Source organism: Somniosus microcephalus, unplaced genomic scaffold (genome assembly GCF_052327205.1).
Source record: "Somniosus microcephalus isolate GS21.2 unplaced genomic scaffold, FLI_Smic_1.0 unresolved_chr3, whole genome shotgun sequence".
Taxonomy (NCBI): Eukaryota; Metazoa; Chordata; class Chondrichthyes; order Squaliformes; family Somniosidae; genus Somniosus; species Somniosus microcephalus.
The window spans coordinates 37,892,877-37,918,202 of NW_028225181.1; the positions used below are offsets into that span (position 1 = coordinate 37,892,877).

General features: G+C 44.2%; 1 protein-coding gene and 1 non-coding gene across 3 annotated transcripts; both read left to right on the top strand.

Annotated features, from left to right (window-relative positions):
* The first annotated feature begins 700 nt into the window (after window positions 1-700).
* On the top strand, window positions 701-21,117 carry LOC147091373 (uncharacterized). Of its 2 annotated transcripts, none has more exons than XM_085976753.1 (2): window positions 701-954; window positions 16,205-21,117. In XM_085976753.1, the coding sequence occupies exon 2, from the start codon at window positions 16,939-16,941 to the stop codon at window positions 18,565-18,567; it is 1,629 nt and encodes a 542-aa protein (XP_085832879.1). In that variant the 5' UTR covers window positions 701-954; window positions 16,205-16,938; the 3' UTR covers window positions 18,568-21,117. The 2 variants fall into 2 exon arrangements, with proteins under 2 accessions (XP_085832879.1, XP_085832880.1); XM_085976754.1 differs by having other exon boundaries at window positions 16,795-21,117.
* Window positions 4,390-4,496, top strand: LOC147091374 (U6 spliceosomal RNA). Its single transcript, XR_015075257.1, has one exon. It is a non-coding gene; the product is annotated as a U6 spliceosomal RNA (small nuclear RNA).
* Window positions 21,118-25,326: the final 4,209 nt, after the last annotated feature.

Sequence of the window (25,326 nt, forward strand, 5' to 3'; positions counted from 1 at the left end):
AATGGTATATCGCGTTGCAATGTAACCGTCAAATGCAATGCAATAGCGCATTGCAATGGAATATCACTTTACAATATAATAGTCAGTTGCAATTAAATAGACCATTGAAATGGAATATCACATTGCAATACAGTAGTGATTTGCAATGCATTAGCACATAGCAATGGAATAGCACTTTGCAATTGAATAGTCATATGCAATGCAATAGCACATTGCAATGGAATATCGCAATGCAGAATAATCGTCATTTGCAATGCCATAGAACAGTGCAATGGAATATTATATTGCAATATAATAGTCATTTGCAGCGCAATAGAACACAGCAATGCAATTTAACTTTGCAATATAATAGCTATTTCCAATGCAATAGCACATTGCAATGGAATATCAATTTGCAATATAATAGTCATTTGCAATGCAATAGCACATTACAATGGAATATCTCCTTGCAATATAATAGTCATTTGTAATTCAATAGAATATTGCAATTGAGTATTACTTTGCAATATAATAGTCATTTGCAGTGCAATGGAACATTGCAATGAAATGTCACTTTGCAATGTAAAAGTATAGTAATCTCGGATGTAATGCTTAAGTTGTCCACCAGAGCGAGACAAATGCTAAGGGGATTATAATTACTCGTCTTAAGGTAAAATTGCACTATGGGTAGAATGACATCATAGGATCAACCATCTTAGATTGCTCGTGCAGTTGAATTGATGTGCATGCCTTTAGTTGTGAGAGCATTGTTCTCTCCTGGTTCTGTGTAAATTAAAAGCAAAGTTTTGAGTTCCTGAAGGACCTTAACCACCCGGTTATAACATTTTGGCGACGAGGATTAACAGTTTCAACTTGAAGTAGGGAAAATACAAGAACACTGTATCTGAATCATGGCTACTCGAGTAGGAGAGATTTCTGCTTTTGATGTTCAAAATCAAACTTGGATCGAATACTGTGAGTTATTAGAGCATTTATTTGAAGCAAATGATATTGTTGGTGTTGGAAAACGGAGTGCTATTTTGCTAACTTCGGTGGGAAGTCTAACATATAGTTTATTGAGAAACTTATGCAGTCCTGAAAAACCTGGAGATAAATCATTTACTGTATTAGTGGACTTGCTAAAGGAACATTTCAATCCCAGACCGAGTGCGATTGTACAGCATTTCAAATTTAATTCACGGAACAGGATAACGGGAGAAACTGTGTTGGATTATGTAGCGGTGTTGAGAAAACTGGCGCATGATTGCAATTACGGGAACAGCTTGAAAGACGTGCTGAGAGATAGGCTGGTTTGCGGAATAATGGATGCTCGAATGCAGAGGAGATTATTGTCCGAGACTGGGCTTACGTATGAAAAAGCATTGGAACTTGCTCAATTAATAGAGACAGTGAACCGAGATGTAAAAGAAATACAAGGTTCAGACTGGTCTACTACGAAGCAAGTTACAGGTCAGACACTGGTGCACAAGTTAAATATCACAACGCGCACATTTAAAGGCATGCTATAGATGCAATGGCGATCACCTGGCAAGGGAATGCAGGTTTCTGGAGGAAAAGTGCAACAAGTGTGGGCATAAAGGACATATCAAACGTGCATGTAGAGCAAAAGCTACCCTGGAGGTATATAAACCTAAAGGGGGAGAGAAGCAAAACCTGGAAAGAGAAGTGAAAAAACAGGGAACACACCACATCAGTGGAGAAGCTGAGAAAGAAGACGATGTGTTCATAATGCATAGTATGGTAGAGGACATTCCAAAAGTGGATCCTATCACTTTGCAAATGATAGTAACTAACACTATGGTCAACTTTGTGGTGGATACTGGATGTGGCGTAACCATAATGAACAGGGAAGAGTATTCAAAATTGTAGAACCGCGCAAAAGTTCCAGAGTTAATGTCTTGCTCTATGAAGCTTAAAACCTTTACCAGTGAACAAGTGGCAACATTGGGTACAGCTATTGTAACAGTGAAACACAGGGACACCGTGGAACAGCTACCTGTAGTTGTAGTATCGGGTTCTGGACCAAATTTGTTAGATCGGGGCTGGATAAAATAACTTAAATTTGATTGGGGAGCAATAAATCAAATGGAGAGCGGCGAACAGTTGTCTTTGCAAGACGTGTTGATTGAACATGAGAATATATTCAAGGAAGAACTTGGAACATGTAATGGCCCCCCAGCTAAGACTTATGTCAACAAGGAGGCACTGCCAAGGTTTTTTAAACAACGATCTGTGCCTTATGCCATGAAACCGAAGGTAGAGGCTGAGCTTGATCGTCTTTTGAGGGAGAACATTCTGGAACCCGTGAAATGTTCAGAATGGGCAGCTCCCATTGTACCTGTTTTAAAACCAGACAATTCGGTAAGAATCTGTAGAGATTATAAATTGACTGTAAATAGGGTATCTAAACTAGAACAGTATCCTATTCCTAAAACTGAGGATCTTTTTGCAAACCTGGCTGGAGGGAAGAAATTCACGAAGCTGGATATGAGTCACCCATACTTGCAGATTACGCTAGATGAGGAATCCAAGAAGTATGTAACCATAAACACACACAAGGGTTTGTTTACCTATAACCGCTTGCCATTTGGTGTCTCATCTAGTCCAGCTATCTTCCAGAGAACTATCGAGGGTGCACTGCAAGGGATTCCACATGTTTCCATCTATCTGGATGAAATTCTGGTGATGGGAAGAACCGACCGGGAGCATCTGAGCACTCTGAGAGAGGTACTTCAAAGATTGGATAAGGCTGGGTTACGGCTCAAGAGGAGTAAGTGTACTTTCATGGGGAATGAGGCCGTGTTCCTGGGACACAGAGTGGACGCCACCAGGCTCCATCCAATCAAGGAGAAGGTAAAAGCACTGCAGGAGGCACCAGATCCTACAAATGTGACTGAGTTAAGAGCTTACCTGGGACTGCTAAACTATTATAACAGGTTTTTGCCAAACATGTCAACAGTGTTAGCACCTCTTCACAAACTACTGCGCAAGGAGATTAGTGGCAGTGGGAAGAGGAACAGAGGGTTTCATTTGAACAATCCAAGAAACTGATGCTGTCCTCAGATGTGTTGGTTCACTAAAATGCAGAGAAAGACATCATTCTCTCTTGTGACACTTCACCTTATGGGGTGGGGGCAGTTCTTTCACACTGTATGGAAGATGGAACAGAAAGACCAATAGGGTTTATGTAACGAACTCTGACCCCAGCGGAAAAAACTATTCCCAGTTGGATAAAGAGGGATTAGCAGTAATGTTTGGGTTACAGAGGTTTCATTAGTACATATATGACAGGAAATTCACTATATGCACCGATCATAAATGTCTTCTATCTCTTTTCAATGAGACGAAAGCAGTACCACAGATGGTGTCACCCCGAATCCAGAGATGGGCAGTGACGTTGAGGGCATATGAGTATGTCATCGTTTACAAAGCGGGCAAGTACCATGGGAACGCAGATGCCTTGAACCATCTTCCACTACTAGGTACACCTATCCATGCAGCTCCAGCTCCAGAGGACAGAGTTTTGATGTTGGAGGACACGGACATGGCAATTGTGAACGCAGAACAAGTAAGGACATGGACAGGTGAAGATACAGTACTGTCGAGAGTCCGAGAATATGTAATGAGGGGTTGGCCACAACATCCGGAAGGGACTGATTTCACACCTTACAGTGGCAGGAAGACAGAGCTGAGTGTGCAGGATGGTTGCGTGTTGTGGGGAGCTTGTGTGTTTATTCCACAGCCAGCATGACAGTTTATCCTAGTGCAACTACATCAGTGTCACCCTGGAGTTTCGCGCATGAAAGCATTGGCAAGGAGTTACTTGTGGTGGCCAAAGCTAGATGAGGAGATAGAAAATCTTGTCAAGACATGCAGCACTTGTCAAGCACACAGGAAAGCACCAGCAGCGGCTCCACTCCACCCCTGGGAGTGGCCGGATAAACCATGGAGAAGATTACATGTTGATTATGCGGGTCCATTCATAGGAAAGATTTTCCTCATAATCATTGATGCACATTCCAAATGGATGGATGTGTATCCTGTAAATTCTGCTTCCTCTACAGTTATTATAGACCGACTGCATAGGAGTTTTAGTAATCAAGGGATACCGGAGATCGTAGTAAGTGACAATGCCATGTGTTTTGTGAGAACAGAAACAAAAGAGTTCATGAGAAACAATGACATAGTACACGTGACTTCAGCTCCATATCATCCATCTTCAAATGGACTTGCGGAGAGAGCCGTACAAACATTTAAGGAGATGATGAAAAAAAGTGCAGAAGGGAGTTTGACAGCAAAGGTGTCACGAGTTCTGTTCAGCTACAGAATAACGCCTCAATCTACCACAGGACTCTCTCCTGCTGAGTTATTGTTAGGATGTCGACTAGGATGCTCGCTTCGGCAGCACATATACTAAAATTGGAACGATACAGAGAAGATTAGCATGGCCCCTGCGCAAGGATGACACGCAAATTCGTGAAGCGTATTATTTTTGTGGGTTTCCTCCGGGTGCTCCGGTTTCCTCCCACAGTCCAAAGATGTGCGGGTTAGGTTGATTGGCTATGATAAATTGACCCTTAGTGTTAGGGGGATTAAATACGTGGGGTTACAGGGATAGGGTGGGATATGTGTTGGTGTAGGGGTTACGGGGATCGGGTGGGATATGTGTCGGTGCAGGCTCGATGGGCCGAAATGGCCTCTATCTGCACTGTGGTGTTTCTGTGATTCTGTGATTTCTTCTATGCTCCACTCTTGACCTGGTTCACCCAGGTCTAAAAAGGATGGTGGAAAACCGACAGTTCAAACAAAAGGAGAACCATGACAGAAGGACAAAGAGCCGCAGTTTTGGAGAAGGCGATGCGGTCCTTACCAGAAATTTCAGTTATGGTCCAAAATGGATTCCTGGCATCATAGATTCAATGACTGGTCCAGTTTCATATAAGGTCATGTTGGGAACTGGTCAGGTAGTACGCAGACATGTGGATCAGATACTGAACAGACAACGGGAGATCGGACTGGAGGTTCCAGAGGAAATGCAGGAGGACAAGTTGGTCCCCAGTTATCCAAATGCATTGGTGGTACCACCACCATGAACAGAGACAGTTACACCTGGACCCCTTAATCAAGAGGAAACTATCGTAGCAGAGTCAGATACTCTGAGTACTGCTCAGGAGCAGCAGGTGGCTCTACCACAACCAAGCAGGGACTTGACTGTAAGACGTTCAACAAGGTCTCACAAGCCACCGGAGCGATTGATCACAACCTGCTAGATTGTTCTGGATGGACTATCATTAAAGAAGTTTCCTTATGGACTTATTAAGAATGTTGTTAAGAATTGTTGTAACTTAAGAGGGGGGGGATATAGTAATCTCGGATGTAATGCTTAAGTTGTCCACCAGAGCGAGACAAATGCTAAGGGGATTATAATTACTTGTCTTAAGGTAAAACTGCATTATGGGTAGAATGACATCATAGGATCAACCATCTTAGATTGCTCGTGCAGTTGAATTGATGTGCATGCCTTTAGTTGTGATAGCTCTGTTCGCTCCTGGTTCTGTGTAAATTAAAAGCAAAGTTTCGAGTTCCTGAAGTCTCACTTATATCCCTTATTTGGAGCTTAACCACCCGGTTATAACAAAAAGTCATTTGTAATGCAATAGCACAAAGCAATGGAATGTAGATTTGCAATATAATTTTCATTTTAAATGGAATAGAACATTGTAGTGGAATATTGCTTTGCAATATATTTGTGACTTGCAATTCAATAGAAAATTACAATGGAATATACTTTGCAATAAACAGTCATTTGCAATATAAGATTAATTTTCAATGCAATAACACATTGCAATGGAATATTACTTTGCAATATAATCATCATTTGCAATGCAATAGCATATTGAAATGGTATATCGCTTTGCAGTATAATGGTCAATTGCAATGCAATAGCACATTGAAATGGAATATCACTTTGTATATAACCGTCATTTGCATTGCAATAGCACATTACAATGTAATATCATTTTGCAATATAATGGTCGTTTGCAATGCAATAGCACATTGCAATGGAATATTCCTTGGCAATATTGTCATCATTTCCAATGCAATAGCACATTGCAATGGAATATCACTTTGCAATATAATCGTCATTTGCAAAGCAATAGCACAATACAATGGAATATAAATTTGCAATATAATAGTCATTTGCAATGCAATAGCAAATTGCGATGGAATATCGCCTTGCAATATAATAGTCATTTGCAATGCAATAGCACATTGCAATGCAGTATCTCCTTGCAATATAATAGTCATTTGCAATGCAATAGAGCATTGCAATTGAATATTATTTTGCAATATAATAGTCATTTGCAGTGCAATCGAACATGGCAATGCAATGTCACTTTACAATGTAAAAATCATTTGCAATGCAATAGAACATTGCAATGGAATATCACTTTGCAATATATTTGTGATTTACAATGCAATTGAATATTGCAATGAAGTATACATTGCAATGTAAGAGTCATTTGCAATAGAATAGTAATTTTCAATGCAATAACACATTGCATTGGAATGTCACTTTGCAATATAATAGTCATTTGCAATTGAATAGCACATTGCAATGGAATGTCACTTTTAAATATAATCGTCATTTTCAATGCAATAGCCCATTGCAATGGAATATCACTTCCAAATATAATATTCATCTGCAATGCAATAGCACATTTCAATGTAATACCACCTTGTAATATTATAGTCATTTGCAATGCAATAGAACATTGCAATGGAATATTACTTTACGATATAATAGTCATTTGTAGTGCAATAGAACATTGCAATGCAATATCACTTTGCAATATAATAGTCATTTGCAGTGCAATGGAACATTGCAATGGAATGCCACTTTGCAATCTAATAATAATTTGCAATGCAAAAGAGAATTGAAATAGAATATCGCTTTGCAACATAATCGTCATTTACAATGCAATAGAACATGGCAATGGAATATTGCTCTGCAATATAATAGTCATTTGTCATGCAATTGAACATTGCAATGAAATATCACTTCGCAATATATTTGTGACTTGCAATGCAATCGAATATTTCAATTGAATATACTTTGCAACAGAAGAGACATTTGCAAAAGAATAGTAATTTACAATGCAATAGCACATTGCAATGTAATATCACTTTGAAATATAATCGTTATTTTTAATGCAACATCACATTGCAATGTAATATCACTTCCAAATACAAAAGTCATTTGCAATGCAATATCACATTGCAATGGAATATCACCTTGCAATATTATAGTCATTTGCAATGCACTAGAATATTGCAATGGAATATTACCTTAAGAAGTAGCCGTAGGGATTGTGTATGCATTGGTAATAATTTTCCAAAACTCACTGGACTCAGCAAAGGTCCCGACAGATTGGAAAACTGCTAATGTAACACCCTTATTTAAAAAGGATAGTAGGCAGAAGGCTGGAAACTATAGACCTGTTAGCCTAACATCTGTGGTTGGTAAAATGTTAGAGTCCATTATTAAGGAGACAGTAACGGGACATTTGGATAAACATAATTTAATAGGACAAACTCAGCATGGTTTCATGAAGGGGAAGTCATGTTTGACAAATTTGCTGGAGTTTTTTGAGGAAGTAACATACAGGGTGGATAAAGGGGAACCAGTGGACATAATGTATTTTGACTTCCAAAAGGCATTTGACAAGGTGCCACACAAAAGATTATTGCTCAAGATAAAAAATCACGGGATTGGGGGTAATATTCTGGCGTGGGTGGAGGATTGGCTATCTAACAGAAAGCAGAGAGTTGGGATAAATGGGTCGTTCTCAGATTGGCAACCAGTAACTAGTGGTGTTCCGCAGGGGTCAGTGCTGGGTCCCCAACTCTTTACAATCTACATTAACGATTTGGAGGAGGGGACCGAGTGTAACATATCAAAGTTTGCAGATGATACAAAGATGGGATGGAAAGTAGTGAGTGAGGAGGACATAAAAAACCTGCAAAGGGACATAGACAGGCTAAGTAAGCGGGCAGAGATTTGGCAGATGGAATACAATACTGGAAAGTGTGAGGTTATGCACTTTGGCAGGAAAAATCATTGAGCAAGTTATTATCTTAATGGCAAGAAACTGGAAAGTACTGTAGTACAAAGGGATCTGGGGGTCCTGGTGCACGAAACTCAAAAAGTTAGTATGCAGGTGCAGCAAGTGATCAAGAAGGCCAATGGAATGTTGGCTTTATTGCTAGGGGGATGGAATATAAAAACAGGGAGGTATTGCTGCAGTTGTACAACATATTGGTGAGACCGCACCTGGAATACTGCATACAGTTTTGTTGTCCATACTTAAGAAAAGACATACTTGCTCTCGAGTCAGTACAAAGAAGGTTCACTCGGTTAATCCCGGGGATGAGGGGGTAGTCATATGAGGAGAGGTTGAGTAGATTGGGACTCTACTCATTGGAGTTCAGAAGAATGAGAGGTGATCTTATTGAAACATATAAGATTGTGAAGGGGCTTGATCGGGTGGATGCGGTGAGGATGTTCCCAATGATGGGTGAAACTAGAACTAGGGGGCATAATCTTAGAATAAGGGGCTGCTCTTTTAAAACTGAGATGGGGAGAAACTTCTTTACTCAGAGGGTGGTAGGTTTGTGGAATTTGTTGCCCCAGAAAGCTGTGAAAGCTACATCATTAAATAAATTTAAAACAGAAATAGATAGTTTCGTAGAAGTAAAGGGAATTAAGGGTTACGGGGAGCGGGCAGGAAATTGTACATGAGTCTAGGTTCGGAATGGTCATGGCCATGTGGGTAGTGGAGTGGGCCCAGGGGCCGTGTAGCCTGGTTCTGCTCCTACTGGCCTAGAAATTCAGTTGATTGCACCACCAGATTGCGCCCAAAGAGGCCACTCAGAGGCTTTAGCGCCACTGGCCACAACCACCACGATATTTAGCGGGGCGCTAATGGCGGCGTTAACCTGTAGCGCTGCACCGCCACCGATGATGTCATCGGTGTGTGCAGTGCCCCGCTACCGCCCCGAGCACCATATTAGGTCGCGGCCGCCTCTTCCGCACCGGCCGCAAGTAGCGACCGGTACACAGGGGCCTACCTGTGGCGGTAGTGGGGCGAGTTAAGGTGGCGGTGCGGCCGGCCGCTTTTTCGGCGGCTGCCTGACCGCACCTCCGTCCCCGGCCTCCTACACCCCCCCCCCGTGGCAGTGCCGGCTGTTTCCCGAGAGCCCGGCACTTCTCCTTGGTGCCCGGCTCATTTTCCGGCACTCGCGAGCGGGGATCGCTCTGTTGCAGGCACCTCCCCCTTAACAGTGGGAGGAAGGCCTGCAGTACCGCAGCCTGCCGTGCCGCAGCGGGTGGCGCAGCGGCACTTTGCGCGCTGAAATTCAGTTTCAGCGCCCCAAGCGGGGCGCCGAAAGCCTTGTTTAGCGGCCGGCTTCCATTTGGGGCGCTGAAACTGAATATCCCGATGGCGCAAGTGGCTCCGCGCGCAGCGGTAATTCCGGTGCCCAGGCGAGCTTGGCACCCCAAACTGAATTTTTAGCCCACTGTGTTCTAATTCTGTGTTAGTTTTCAGGAGATGGTTTTATTCCTGTTCCTGGCTGGGGTGGAGATCGCCTTTACAGAAGGTAAGTACTGTAGAAAATATAGGGACAGAGTGATCTCCTGGAAGAATTTCGATCGCCTAGATGGGTCGGAGAGGAATTTCCCAGATTTTTTTCTCCCAAATTGGCCATTGGGTCTTTATCTGGTTTTTTGCCTCTCCCGGGAGATCACAAGGGTTCGGGCTGATGCAGAGTGATAGAAGATTTGAGGTTAGGATCAGATCAGCCATGATCTTATCGAATGGTGGAGCAGGCTCGAGGGGCCGATTGGCCTACTCCTGCTCCTATTTCTTATGTTCTTATATAATAGTCATTTGCAGTGCAATATAACTTTGCAATGCAATATCACTTTGCAATATAATAGTTGCAGTGCAATCAAACATTGATATATCATATCACTTTGCAAGGTAAAAGTCATTGGCAATGTAATAGACTATTGCAATGGAATATCACTTTGCAATATATTTGTGATTTGCAATGCAATAGAATATTGCAATGGAATATACTCTGCAATATAACAGTCATTTGCAATATAATAGTAATTTTCAATGCAATAACACTTTGTAATTGAATATCCCTTTGCATTATAATCGTCATTTGCAATGCAGTAGCAAATTGAAATTGAATATTACTTTGCTATATAATCATTTGCAAAGCAATAGCACATTGAAAAGGAATATCGATTTGCAATATAAACGTCATTTGCAATGCAATAGTATGTTGCAAAGTAATATCATTTTGCAATATAATGGTCAATTGCAATGCAATAACACATTGGAATGGAAAATCTTTTCACAATATAATCGTCATTTGCAATGCAATAGAACATTGCAATGGAATATTGCTTTGCAATATAATAGTCTTTTCCAAAGCAATAGCATTTTGCAACGGAATAACTTTTTGCAATATAATAGTCATTTGGAATGCAGTAGAACATTGCAATCTAATATAACCTTGCAATAAAATATTAATTTCATGTGCAATAGAATATTGCAATGGAATACCACATTGCAATCTAATAGTCATTTGCAATGCAACAGCTAATTGCAATGGAATATCACATTGCAATATAATAGTGATTTGCAATGCAATAGCACATTGCAATGGAATGCAGCTTTGCAATATAATTTTGATTTGAAATGGAATAGAAAATTGCAATGGAATTTCACTTTGCAATATAATAGTCCTTTGCAGTGCAATAGCACATTGCAATGGAACATTGCTTTGCTATATAATCTCAGAGGGAGGGAGAGAAGTAAAAAGTATCGAAGTGTGACATCACCAGAAAGCAGGTAAGATGATTGGTTGGTGAGTATTTCTCTCTTTTCAAACTTTACTTCAGTGGCTTATAGTTTTTAAGTTCTCTGTGGTGTAGCGGGGACTGTAGGTAAACCAGGGACCTTAATTATATCATTTAACTGTAGTGTAATTAGTGGGATTGATTTGATTTAATTTAGTTTGAATTAATTAAAGAGTAAGTCATGGCAGGAGAGCTCGGCCCCATGGTATGCTCCTCCTGCGCTATGTGGGAACTCAGGGACACTTCCTGTGACCCTGACAACCATGTGTGCAGGAAGTTTGTCCAGCTGCAGCTACTGCCAGATCACTTCGTGTCTTAATGCGAGGAACATTCGTAATAAGGTGGATGAATTAGCTGTGCAAATAGAGGTAAATGAACATGATTTGATTGGGATTATGGAAACATGGCTCCAGGGTGGCCAAGGCTGGGACCTCAACATCCAGGGGTATGCAATATCCAGGAAAGATAGGCAAAAGGAAAGGGAGGTGGAGTAGCATTGCTGCGTAAAGAAGGGATAAACACAATTGTAAGGAATGATATTAGCTCTGATGATGTGGAATCTGTTTGGGTAGAACTGTGAAATACCAAGTGGCAGAAATCATTAGTGGGAGTGGTATATAGACCTCCAAACAGAAATGCGAAGGTTGGGGATGCCATTAAAAGGGGAATTAGAGAAGTGTGCAATAAAGGCACAGCAGTCATCATGGGTGATTTTAACCTACATATAGATTGGGCTAATCAAATTAGTAACAATACTGTGGAGGAGGAATTCCTGGAGTGTTTATGGGATGGATTCCTGGACCAATATTTCGAGGAACCAACCAGAGATCAGGCCACCTTAGACTGGGTATTATGTAATGGGAAACTATTAATCAGCAATCTTGTTGTACAAGGCCCCTTGGGTCGGAGCGATCATGATATGAGAGAATTCTTCATTAAGATGGAGAATTAAGTAGTTGACTCAGAGAAAAGGGTACTGAACTTAAATAAAGGAAATTACGGTGGTATGAGGCATGAGTTGGGTGGGATTGATTAGGGAATGTCACTCAAAGGGTTGATGGTGGATAGGCAATGGCAAACATTCAAAGACCACATGGATGAACTACAGAATTTGTTCATCCCAGTTTGGCATAAAAATTGAAAAAAATGTGACTCAACCGTGGCTAACAAGGGAAATTAAGGATAGCATAAGATCCAAGGAGAGGACATGTAAATTGGCCTCAAAAAGCAGTAAACCTGAGGATTGGGAGCAGTTTAGGATTCAGCAAAGGAGGACAAAGGGATTAATTAAGAAGGGGAAAATAGAATATGAGAGTAAGCTTGCAGGGAACATAAAAACTGACTGTAAAAGCTTTTATAGATATGTGAAGAGAAAAAGATTGGTGAAGTCAAGCATAGGTCCCTTGCAGTCAGAATCAGGGGAATTGATAATGGGGAACAAAGAAATGGTGGACTAATTAAATGCATATTTTTGTTCTGTCTTCACAAAGGAGGACACAAATAACATCCCAGAGATGTCGGGGAACATAGCGTCTGAAGAAAGGGAGGAACTGTAACAAATCAGTATTTGTAGGGAAATGATGTTAGGGAAATTGACGGGTTTGAAGGCCGATAAACCCCCAGGGCCTGATAATCTACATCCTAGGGAACTTAGGCAAGTGGCCCCAGAAATAGTAGATGCATTGATGATCATCTTCCAACATTTGATGGAATCTGGAACAGTACCCATGGATTGGAGTGTAGCTAATGTTACCACACTATTCAAAAAAGGTGGTAGAGAGAAAATGGGGAATTACAGACCGGTAAGCCTGACATCGGTAGTGGGGAAAATGCTCGAGTCCATTATAAAAGATGTAATAGCAGAGCACTTGGAAAACAGTGACAGGATCGGACAAAGTCAACATGGATTTACAAAAGGTAAATCATGCTTGACTAATTTACTGGAATTTTTTGAGGATGTAACTAATAAAATTGAAAAAGGGAGAATCAGTGGATGTGGTGTATTTGGACTTTCAGAAGGCTTTTGATAAGGTCCCGCTTTTGAGATTAGCGTGTAAAGTTAAGGCACATGGGATTGGGGGCAAGGTATTGATTTGGATAGAGAACTGGTTGGCAGAAGAAAGCAACGAGTTGGAATAAATGGGTCTTTTTCTGATTGGCAGGCAGTGACTAGTGGGGTACCGCACGGATCGGTCCTTGGACCCCAGTTATTCACAATATATATTAATGATCTAGACAAGAGAACTAGATGTAATATCTCCAAGTTTGCAGACAACACAAAGCTGGGTAGGCATGTGTGCTGTGAGGAGGATGCCGAGAAACTCCAGGATGATTTGGACAGGTTGGGTGATTGGGCAGAAGCATGGCAGATGCAATATTACATGGATAAATGCAAAGTTATCCACTTTGGTGGCAAACACAGGAAGGCAGATTATTATCTGAATGGCAATAGATTGGGAGAAGAGGAAGTCCAACGAGACCTGGGTGCCCTTGTGCACCAGTCGCTGAAGGTAAGCATGCAGGTGCAGCAGGCGGTTCAGGAGGCAAAGGGTATGTTGGCTTTCGTAGAGAGCGTTTGAGTACAGGAACAAGGATGTCTTGCTGCAGTTGTACAGGGCCTTGGTGAGACCACATCTTGAGTATTGTGTGCTGTTTTCGTCGCCTTATCTGAGGAACAATGTTCTTGCTATGGAAGGAGTTCAGCAAAGATTCACCAGGCTGATACCTGGGATGGCAGGAATGACATATGAGGAGAGTTTGGGTTGATTGGGCTATACTCGCTGGAGTTTAGAAGAATGAGAGGGGATCTCATTGAAACTTATAAAATTCTGACAGGACTGGAGAGACTAGATGCAAGAAGGATGTTCCCGATGGCCTGGGAGCCCAGAACCAGGTGCACAGTCTAAAGATAAGGGGTAAGCCATTTAGGACAGAAATTAGGAGGAATTGCTTCTACCAGAGTGTGGTGAACCTGTGGAATTCTCTGCCACAGAAGGCAGTAGAGGCCAATTCATTAAATATATTCAAGAAGGAGTTGGATATATTTCTTAAGGCTAAAGGGATCAAGGGGTGTGGGGAGAAAGCAGGGACAGGGTACTGAATTTGGATGATCAGCCATGATCGCACTGAATGGCGGAGCAGCCTCGAGGGGCCAAATGGCCTAGTCCTGCTCCTATCTTCTAAGTTTCTATGTTTAATTTAATAATCACTTGCAGTGCAATCGAACGTGATATTCCGTTGCAATGTTCTGTTGCATTGCAAATGACTATTCTATTGCAAAGTGCTATTCCATTGCAAGGTGCTATTGCATTGCAAATGACTACTTTATTGCAATGTGATATTCCATTTCAATGTTCTATTTAATTGCAACTGACTATTATATAGTAAAGTGATATTCCATTGCAATGTGCTATTGCATTGCAAATCATGATTATATTTTCACGTGATATTCAATTGCAATTTTATTTTGCATTGCAAATGACGATTATATAGCAAAGCGACATTCCATTGCAGTGTGTTATTGCATTGCAAGTTACTAATATATATTGCAACGTGGTATATTTAATATTATATTGCAAGGTTATATTAAATTGCAATGTTCTATTGCATTGCAAATGTCTATAATATTGCAGAAAGATATTCCATTGTAAAATGCTATTGCATTTGAAAGGACTATTATATTGCAAAGCAATATTTCATGTTCTATTGCATTGCAAATGACGGTTATATTGCAAAATGATTTGCCATTGCAATGTGCTATTGCATTGCAATTGACCATTATAATTCAAAATGATAACACCTTGCAATTGAATAGCACTTTGCAATATAATCGTCATTTGCAATGCAATAAAATATTGAAATGGAATCTCACTTTGCAATATAATTGTCATTCACAATGCAATAGTACATTGCAATGGAATATCACATTGCAAAATAATCGTCATTTGCAATGCCATAGAACAGTGCAATGGAATATTAATTTGCAATATAATAGTCATTTGCTGTGAAATAAAACATAGCAATGGAATTTAACTTTGCAATGTAATAGCGATTTGCAATGCAATAGCACATTGCAATGGAATATCACTTTGCAATATAATCGGCATTTACAAAGCAATAGCACAATACAATGGAATATTAATTTGCCATCTAATAGTCATTTCCAATGCAATAGCACATTGCAATTGAATATTACTTTGCAATATAATAGTTGTGTGCAGTGCAATCAAACATTGCAATGCAATGTCACTTTGCAATGTAAAAGTCATTTGCAATGCAATAGAACATTGCAATGGAATATCACTTTGCAATATATTTATGATTTGCAATGCAATAAAATAATGCAATGGAATATACTTTGCAACATAAGAGTCATTTGCAAAAGAATAGTAATTTTCAATGCAATTACACATTGCAATGGAATATCACTTTCAAATATAATATTCATTTGCAATGTAATAGCACATTGCAATATAATAGTCATTTGCAGAGCAATAGAACATTGCAATGCAATATCACTTTGCAATCTAATAATCATTTGCAAAGCAACAGCACATTGCAACAGAATATCATTTTCCAATTTAATAGTAATTTCTAATGCAATAGCACACTGCTGTGGATTGTAGCTTTGCAATATAATTGTCATTTGAAATGAAATAGAACATTGCAATGAAATATCACTTTGCAGTATAATAGTTCTCTGCAGTGCAGTAGCGCATTGCAATGGAATATCGCTTTGCAACATAATCGTCATTTACAATGCAATAGAAAATTGCAATGGTATGTCGCTTTGCAATATAATAGTCATTTGTCGTGCAATCGAACATTGCAATGCAATATCACTCTGCAATGTAAAAGTCAATTGCAATCGAACATTGCAATGGAATATCGCTTTGCAATATATTTGTGATTTGCATTGAAGTAGAATATTGCAATGTAATATAATTTGCAATATAACAGTCATTTGCAATATAATAGTAATTTTCAATGCAATAACACATTGAAATGGAATATCACCTTGCCATATCATCGTCATTTCCAATGCAATAGCATTTTGCAGTGGAATATCTTTTTGCAATATAATAGTCATTTGCAAAGCAACAGAACATTGCAATTTTATATAACGTTGCAATATAATAGTAATTTTCAATGCAATAACATAGTGAAATGGAATATGGCTTTGCAACATAACCGTCATTTGCAATGCAATAGCACATTGCAATGTAATACGACTTTGCAATAAAATGATCATTTACAATGCAATAGAACATTGCAATCGGGAGTCGGGAGCGGTTGGAGTTGGGAGCTGAGAGACCAGTGAGCGGAGGCTCGGTGAGTAAAGAAAATCACTTTGGCGGGCTTTTCTCACAGCGGTTGGAGTCGGGAGCTGAGAGACCAGTGAGCCGAGGACCGGTGAGTATAAAAACTCACTTTCGCGGGCTTTTTTCTCAGCAGTTGGAGTTGGGAGCTGAAAGACCAGTGAGCCGAGGCCTGGTGAGAATTAAAACTCACTTTCACGGGCATTTCTCAAAGCGGTTGGAGTCGGGAGCTGAGACCAGTGAGCCGAGGCCTGGTGAGTATAAAAACTCACTTTCACGGGCTTTTCTCACGGCAGTTGGAGTCGGGGGCTGAGAGACCAGTGAGCCGAGGCCCGGTGAGTATAAAAACTCAATTTTGCGGACTTTTATTCACAGCGGTTGGAGTCGGCATCTGAGAGACCAGTGAGCCGAGGCCCGGTGAGTAAAGAAACTCACTTTCCCGGGCTTGTCTCACAGCGTTTGGAGTCGGGAGCTGAGAGACAAGTGAGCCGAAGCCCGGGGAGTATAAAAACTCACTTTCGCGGTCTTTTCTCACAGCGGTTGGAGTCGGAAGGTGAGAGACCAGTGGGCCGAGGCGCAGTGAGCACAAATCCTCACTTTCGTGGGCTTTTCCCACAGCGGTTGGAGTCGAGAGCTGAGAGACCTGTGGGCTGAGGCGCAGTGAGTACAGAAACCTGGGATATGATGAAAAAGATTCTCATCGCGTTCATGGCGATCGGGTGCGGGTGGGCCTACCGAGGCTGCACCAAGGACGTCATCATCTTCGGGTGCTCTGGGGACACGGCCCCCATCGCAACGGATGGGACAGGGGAGCGAGAGGTTGAGGAAACCGCCACCTATTTCCACCAAGGGAGATGGCCAGGTTGGCTGGGAACGAATTCTACGGAATATTACAGCAATTTCGGTTTTGCCTACCAAGAGACTTCATTAACGTGCCCTCGGGTGAGGATCCTTGCACCCAGAGTCAGCGTTACCGTGGGAAAGAGGATTTGTCTGGTGTGCAACGGGAACGTACCACTGAGGCGATGGTGGTGGCTACGAAAGCTGGGAAAGGACATGAGAAACTCTACGGTCGAGTGGGAGCGACTGGGTAATAATACCCATCGGACTATTACGGGGACTCACGGACAATTATGTGTGTGTTGGGACAAATGGTGGGAACCAGATGAAGGAATATATGTCTGTATGTGGGGTTCGAGACACGTCTGCCCCAAGGGCGTATCCATCTTCTTCCAGAGGCAGTGGCAGGATGAAGGAAAGGGGATGAGATGGGATGTCAGCACTCGAGCGTGCGGAGCACCATACTCCCCTATTCCGGTAAACGCCACTGAACTCATCACCCGCCCACGCAAGCCCCTGCCCATGCTTCCGGTAGCACTAGCCCAGAAAGGAGGGTGCCCAGCCAACACCAAGGGACCCGGGAACAGTTTAGTATTGGTACCCACCGGTCAGGTGCTGTACCAAGGGGTACACTACGCGGTGGCCTCAGTGATTTTAAATCTCACTGAGGTACGATTGCCGGAGTGGTGTCCCAAAGAAATGGAACAATTATACCAGGTCCTGTTAACCCGAATGTTTAGACAGTTTTACGAATTTGACTTTGCCGACATCGACAAAGACAAATTATACACCACACCGCCAGAAGTTTTGGAGCGAGTCGGGAGGCAAAGAAGGGGTACTGTAAATGACATATTCACTGCTTTTAATACCGGGACATCTGTCGTCCACGGTCCAGACAACGTGGAGCTGCAGACACAGATCAACGGTTTAAAAGCCCAGTTAAGGAACATACTGACAGACAAAAATAAGGTAGTGGGTTCTGAGTTGCATGAGGACCAGGCCATGACACTACACTTTAAGGATATAATAGCTGAGCTGGAGAAACACGCGAGAACGGTAAATGCGCTCATTAAGGAGGATCGGAATGCGTCTGATCAAGCTGCACAAAACGAAGCCTGTGTGGTGTATGGGGCGTGGTTACTGGGCGAGGGCCGCAGTAATCTTGAGGATTTAAAACAAGGTTTGGTCCCGTCCTGGATTAGCAACAAGCACTTACAAGCGCTCCACCCTTTTGAGAATGCATTAAGCCCGTGCCAGCTCAGACTAGCTGCAGAAGCATACCCAGTCCCAGTGGGCTGTGGACATTCGAATCATGCTATCATGGGAATAGTGGTAAGAATGCCGGTGTTGGGTCCCGCAGCAAAGCCCGCCCCGGTATACAGGGTGGAGAACATTGGAGTCATTCAGGGGGCGCACACATTCGTTACGCAGTGGTCCCGCCTTACATCATCAGATGGGAGTGTACGATGACAGGCACCGACCTCTCGGGATGTCGGAGCCGGGGAGCACACATCATCCTGTGTCCCCAGCACTTGAATGCCTTTTTGAAACCACAGTGCGGGTTCAGAACCGCTAGTGCAATGCAGATAAATTGCACCATGGAGGCAATGGCAGAGGATCATGTGCCCCCGCAGGTAGCATATATCGGGGGTGGGACCTACTGCATCACCACTGCAGCGCCTCAGTACCGATACGGACAACACGAGTGGTGTTCGATCGGTGATAGCAGTTTCTGTTTCAAACCCAGGGCCGAGGTTCAAGTGGCACAACAACGAATTGTCCCCATTCCTGCACCCTCCACCGTTCACATCACTATCAAAGAGAATTTCACAGACTTGCAACAATTTGTCACGCATTTTGGTTATGTCATTCCCCCTCTTCCCGAACACCTCACAAAGATTTTAAAAGCCGTTATAGTTTCACAGAAACATTTCTACACACTGGAGCAGACGACTTTAGAGATAGGAAAAGACATATTGGACATAGCCATCCCACCATGGTGGGACTTGTTCACTAAGATAGAGATCCCGGCCTGGATTAGAATAGCATCCCACATCCAAGTAGTGTGTCAGGTTTTAATTGTGATATTTTTGCTCTTTGTGCATTGCAAGAGAGGCAAACGCCTCCAGAGGCACGAGAGCGGAGGAGAATGGAGAGAACGCTATGTGCGAATGGGGGAAGAAGGCACCCCACTTTAAGCTGCTAGTATTGAAGGTTAAGCGTCCCTCCATTTTAAATTTTGACCATTCGCGTTTTTTTTGTTGTTGTTGTTTTTGGGTTTTAAGGAAATAAGTATTGTTATGTTATTAGTCGTTCTTAAGTTTTTTTGGATTAACAAAAGGTGTATACAGATGGTGCAAGGGGGTATCAACACCCGCACATCTGACAGATGAATGAGTTATAGTTTAAGATATGCTGTCTATGATTGTCCAAATGTGCAAAAGGTCATTTTCGTTTTCTTCGGAAATGGGAACTGCATGTGTCGTGAGGGTCATAGATAGTTAAGTGACAGGAATATTTGGATGTGGGGAATCAGGGAAAATTTGCTCACCAAGGATTATTGATACTTTAAGCAAGCTATCAGTATCACAGGGGGGCCTGTAAGATTCGAAATTTTCAGCAAAAATCACGCAAGAAAACTGGATAAAATAAGACTGTTTATTGACCAAAGTAAGCTTGCACAGAAAAACCTTTGATAAAAGGGCATACAAAATGGCCGCCAGGCCCCGTGATCAGTTTCTGAACCATTTTATTTCTGTTACTGCAAGCCAGACAGGCTTGTGGATTGAAGACAGTAAGCCCGCGAAAGCCAGTATCTGGGAATCGAAACTCAGAGAAACAGCATACATATTCAATGAATTCTAAGTACAGGATGGGGCCCATCAAGATATGGGCGGACAATGCAAAAACACTTATACCCATTTATTGTACAAAGGAGAAACCGTTTAGCAGCCATCAAGGAAAATCTCCGGACCGATCAATATGCGAACCGAGTCGCGATGACAATGTAAAAGACATTATCGGCCAGGAAGGCCAGTTTAAGTTATCATCGGCTCCCGTTACAAGACAAAACGCCCTTGCAGAGATTTCTGCCCGCCAAAATTAATACAAAGACAGGACTATGATTTGGCGGGAGATAAGACTGTCCCAAAAGAGTATAACTATGGATTGAAAGTCCATCTAAGTTACTTGGACAACTTCGAACTTGACTTCACTGCTGCTTCTTGCCGGGCGACTTCAGGCTTCTATCTCTGCAAGAACTTCTTCTACAAGGAATGAACGAAGGATGGACGGTGCCAGGATCGGTGCCTCTTCCACTTCGGTAGATGCGGAATCGAGGATGACGTTTTCGTCTTTTTAAAGACGGACGACTTCGGTGAAAAGACAACGTGGTCGGTGTTCAGCCGAACAAGGCTCGGCCAGGACGAGAAGACGACGAGGGTGGCCCGGGTACTGGGATCGGGAGATCATCGACGACCCAGGCCGATGGAGAAGAAACCCTCTGGAGAACCGGCGATCCAGGCCAGAAAGATTCTTCCATGTGCATGCACTTCTTCAACAGCCTGCAGCTGAAGTCTGCTCCATGAACCCAAATCCACGATACTGGATCTCAACCTTGATGAGCGCTCATCGAGGCTGTGTCTAACCCACCGATTCGAGGGAGAGGGAATATCAACTGCGCCAGAAGTTTCCAAATCCACGTGACGACGGAAAGCGGTGCCAAAAGACTGTGAACCCCCTTTTTTTCGCGTTTTCGAGAGTGGTGAGCATGATCCCAAGTTCCCCAGGTCGAAACTTAGTTTAGGTATAGGGGAGGGAGTTAAGGGTAATCGTAATGTGTTTCCCCTTTTACGATGTGCCGTGTGTTCCCCATTTCCATAGAGTCAAGTTCATAAATTTGTGCATGATTGTAGTAACTTTAATCTGTGCCTATGACATGTATTTTGTAATGCTTCAAACTGTTTAAAAATAAAAGCATCCATTTCGTGCTATTCAACCTGGTCTATTGAGTTCTTTCTCTGCACTACTGTTCTCTGCATCTAAGTCCAAGTTCTAGAACCGCAGGGGGAGTGGGTCGAACCACTCAACGGGAATTACTGCACGAAACCTGGCAGGAGACCAGAACGAGCAAGAGAAACCCACTACAGAGTCAGGAGCTGAGACCTGTGAGCCGACGCCCGGTGAGAATAAAAACTCACTTTTGCGGGCTTTTCTCACAGTGATTGGAGTTGGGAGCTGAGAAACCAGTGAGTTGAGGCCCAGTGAGTATAAAAACTCAATTTTCCGTGATTTTCTCACAGCGGTTGGAGTCGGGAGCTGAGAGACCAGTGAGCCGCGGCCCAGTGAGTATAAAAATTCACTTTCGAGCGCTTTTCCGACAGCAGTTGTAGTCGGGAGCTGAGAGACCAGTGAGCCGAGGCCCGGTGAGTATAACAACTCACTTTTGAGGGACTTTCTCACAGCGGTTCGAGTCGGGAGCTGAGACCAGTGAGCCGAGGCCCGGTGATATTAAAAACACACTTTCGTGGGCGTTTCTCACAACGGTTGGAGTCGGGAGCTGAGACCTGTGAGCTGAGGCTCGCTGAGTATAAAAAATCACTTTCGCGGCTCTTCTCACTGCGGTTGGAGTCGGGAGCTGAGAGGCCAGTGAGCCGAGGCCGCATGAGTATAAAAATTCACTTTCTTGGGCTTCTCTCACATCAGTTGTAGTCGGGAGCAGAGAGACCAGTGAGCCGAGGCCCGGTGAGTATAAAAACTTACTTTCGCAGGCTTTTCTCACAGTGGTTGGAGTCGGGAGCTGAGAGACCAGTGAGCCGAGGCCCAGTGAGTATAAAACTCACTTTCGTGGGCTTTTCTCACAGCGGTTGGAGTCGGGAGCTGAGAGAACAGTGAGCCGAGGCCTGGTGAGTATAAAAACTCTCTTTCTCGGGCTTTTCTCACAGCGGTTGGAGTCGGGAGCTGAGAGACCAGTGAGCCGAGTACCAGTGAGTATAAAACTCACTTTCGTGGGCTTTTCTCACAGCGGTTGGAGTCGGGAGCTGAGAGACCAGTGAGCGGAGTCCTGGTGAGTATAAAAACTCACTTTCTCGGGCTTTTCTCACAGCGGTTGGAGTTGGAAGCTGAGACCAGTGAGCCGAGGCCCGGTGAGTATAAAAACTCAATTTCGCGGGATTTTCTCACAGCGTTTGGAATCGGGAGCTGAGAGACCAGTGAGCCGAGGCCCAGTGAGTATAAAAACTCACTTTCGAGTGCTTTTCCGACAGCAGTTGGAGTCGGGAGCTGAGAGACCAGAGAGCTGAGGCCCGGTGAGTATAAAAACTCACTATCGCGGGCTTTTCCGACAGCAGTTGGAGTCGGGAGCTGAGAGGCCAGTGAGCCGAGGCCCGGTGAGTATAAAAACTCACTTTCGTGGGCTTTTCCCACAGCAGTTGGAGTTGGGAGCTGAGAGACCAGTGAGCCGAGGCACGGTTGATATACCTATCAATTCAGTTCATGAAAAGCGACGAGTTAAGTTAGTAACTATAGGTTTTTATTGGCTAAATAACAGAGCCCACCCTCGTGGGTGATCGGATCCAACAAGGAGGAATACCAGCCAGTTGACCACCTTTATACCTGGGCAAGCATGCGGAGCCATGGGCGGAGTCAGCTGTGGTCAGCCCAGGTATAACAGCGTGGCAAGAGGTGACCTTCTGTAGTGATACAATAGTGTAAACTGTGATAACCATAGTGTAACGATATAAACAGTGATAACCATAGTGTAACGATAGTGAACGATAAAAGTGGTTTACCACATTCACCCCTTGTTTAAATTTGAGTCCGGCGGGGTGAAGTGTACTACCAGTTCGGGTATGTCAATCTGTCAGGAGGCCTCGTAAGCCTTTCTGGTCAGCACAGCAGCGGCAGCGGTGGTGCAGTATCCGATGTTAATGCTGGTGTCTGCGTGGTCGGCGAAGGCTCGTGGGGTTCCGGCATGCCGTCTACCTGGGCTGGATTTGGGGGGTGGTGGGGGGTAACGGTGGTGTCTCAGGGGTGCCCGAGGGTGCGAGGTCTCGTAAGGAGACTGTGTCCTCCCGCCCGTCTGGCTATGCCACATAGGCGTACTGGGGGTTGGCGTGCAGGAGGTCCACCCTCTCGACCAGGGGGTCCATTTTATGGGCCCTCACGTGCTTTCGCAGCAAGACGGGCCCCAGAGAAGTCAGCCATGTTGGTAGCGAGGTTCCCGTAATCGACTTCCTGGGGAAAACAAACATTCGTTCATGGGGGTGGCGTTAATGGCAGTGCAAAACAGTGACAGGATGGAATGCAGCGCTGCCGGGAGGACTTCCTGCCAGCGAGAGGTTGGGAGGCCCTTAGACTTTAAGACTAAGAGAACGGCATTCCAGACAGTCGCGTTCTCTCTTTCCACCTGGCCGTTCCCTCGGGGGTTGTAGCTGGTGGTCCTGATGCAGCAATACCTCTCGCTAGTAGGAACTGGCGAAGTTCCTCGCTCATGAAGGATGAGCCCCGGTCGCTATGTATACAGTTCGGGAACCCAAACAAGGCGAAGAGGTCGTTCAGGCATTTGATGACCGTGGTACTGGTCATGTCTGGGCAGGGGAAGGCAAAGGGGAAACGGGAGTACTCATCAATAATGTTGAGGAAGTACACATTACGGTCAGAGGACGGGAGGGGCCCCTTAAAATCGATGCTCAAGCGCTCGAAGGGGCGGGTGGCCTTGATCAGGCTTGCTCTGTCCGGCCTAAAGAAATGCGGTTTGCATTCGGCACAGGTTTGGCAGTTCCTGGTCATGGTCCTGACCTCCTCGATGGAGTAGGGCAGGTTGCGGGCCTTAATGAAGTGGTAAAGTCTGGTGACCCCGGGGTGGCAGAGGTCGTTGTGGAGGGTCTGCAGTCTATCAATATGCGCGTTGGCGCATGTACTTCGTGATAGGGCATCTGGGGGTTCGATCAGTTTACCAGGCCGGTACAAGATATCATAATCGTAGGTGGAGAGCTCGATTCTCCACCTCAAGATCTTGTCGTTCTTGATTTTGCCCCTCAGCTTGTTATTAAACATAAAAGCGACCGAGCGCTGGTCGGTGAGGAGGGTAAATCGTTTGCCTGCCAGGTAATGCCTCCAGCGTCGTACTGCCTCCACGATCGCCTGGGCCTCCTTCTCGACCGAAGAGTGTTGGATCTCAGGGCCCTGGAGGGTCCTTGAGAAGAAGGCCACAGGTCTCCCTGCCTGGTTAAGGGTTGCAGCTAGGGCGAAGTCGGATGCATCGCTCTCCACTTGGAAAGGGATAGACTCATCCACCGCGTGCATTGTGGCCTTAGCAATGTCTCCCTTTATGAGGGAAAGGCTGCGCACGCTTCTGCCGTCAGGGGGAAGGAGGCGGACTTCATGACGGGTCTGGCTTTGTCCGCATAATTGGGCACCCATTGGGCATAGTAAGCGAAGAGCCCCAGGCTTCTCTTCAGCGCCTTTGGACAGTGGGGGAGGGGAAGCTCCATGAGGGGGCGCATTCTTTCGGGGTTGGGGCCGATGACTCCATTCTCTACTACGCAGCCGGGGATGGCAAGGCGTGAGGTGTTAAACACACATTTCTCCTTATTGTAGGTGAGGTTCAGCCATTGGGCCGTACGGAGGAATCTCTCCAGATTAACATCATGGTCCTGCCGGTCGCGGCCGCAGATGGTGACGTTATCTAGATAAGGGAACGTGGCATGCAGCCTGTTCTGGTCAACCATCCGGTTCATCTCCCTTTGGAAGACGGAAACCCCGTTGGTGACGCCGAAGGGAACCCTACGGAAGTGGTAGAGGCAGCCATTTGCCTCGAAGGCGGTATACTGGCGGTCCTCAGGGCGAATAGGGAGTTGGTGATAGGCCGACTTAAGGTCGATGGTAGAGAATACCCGGTACTGTGCAATCTGATTGACCATATCAGATATGCGGGGAAGGGGGTATGCATCCAGCTGGGTGTACCGGTTTATGTTTGGGCTGTAGTCGATGACCAGGTGGTGTTTATCGCCGGTCTTAACGACTACGACTTGGGCACGCCAGGGGCTGTTGCTTCCCTCGATGATGCCCTCCTTCAGGAGTCGCTGCACCTCGGAGCTAATAAAAGCTCTGTCCCCGGCGCTGTACCGCCTGCTCTTGGTAGCGACGGGTTTACAGTCGCGGGTGAGGTTAGCGAACAGGGAGGGGGGCGGGATCTTGAGGGTGGATAGGCCGCAGGTGGTATGCGGT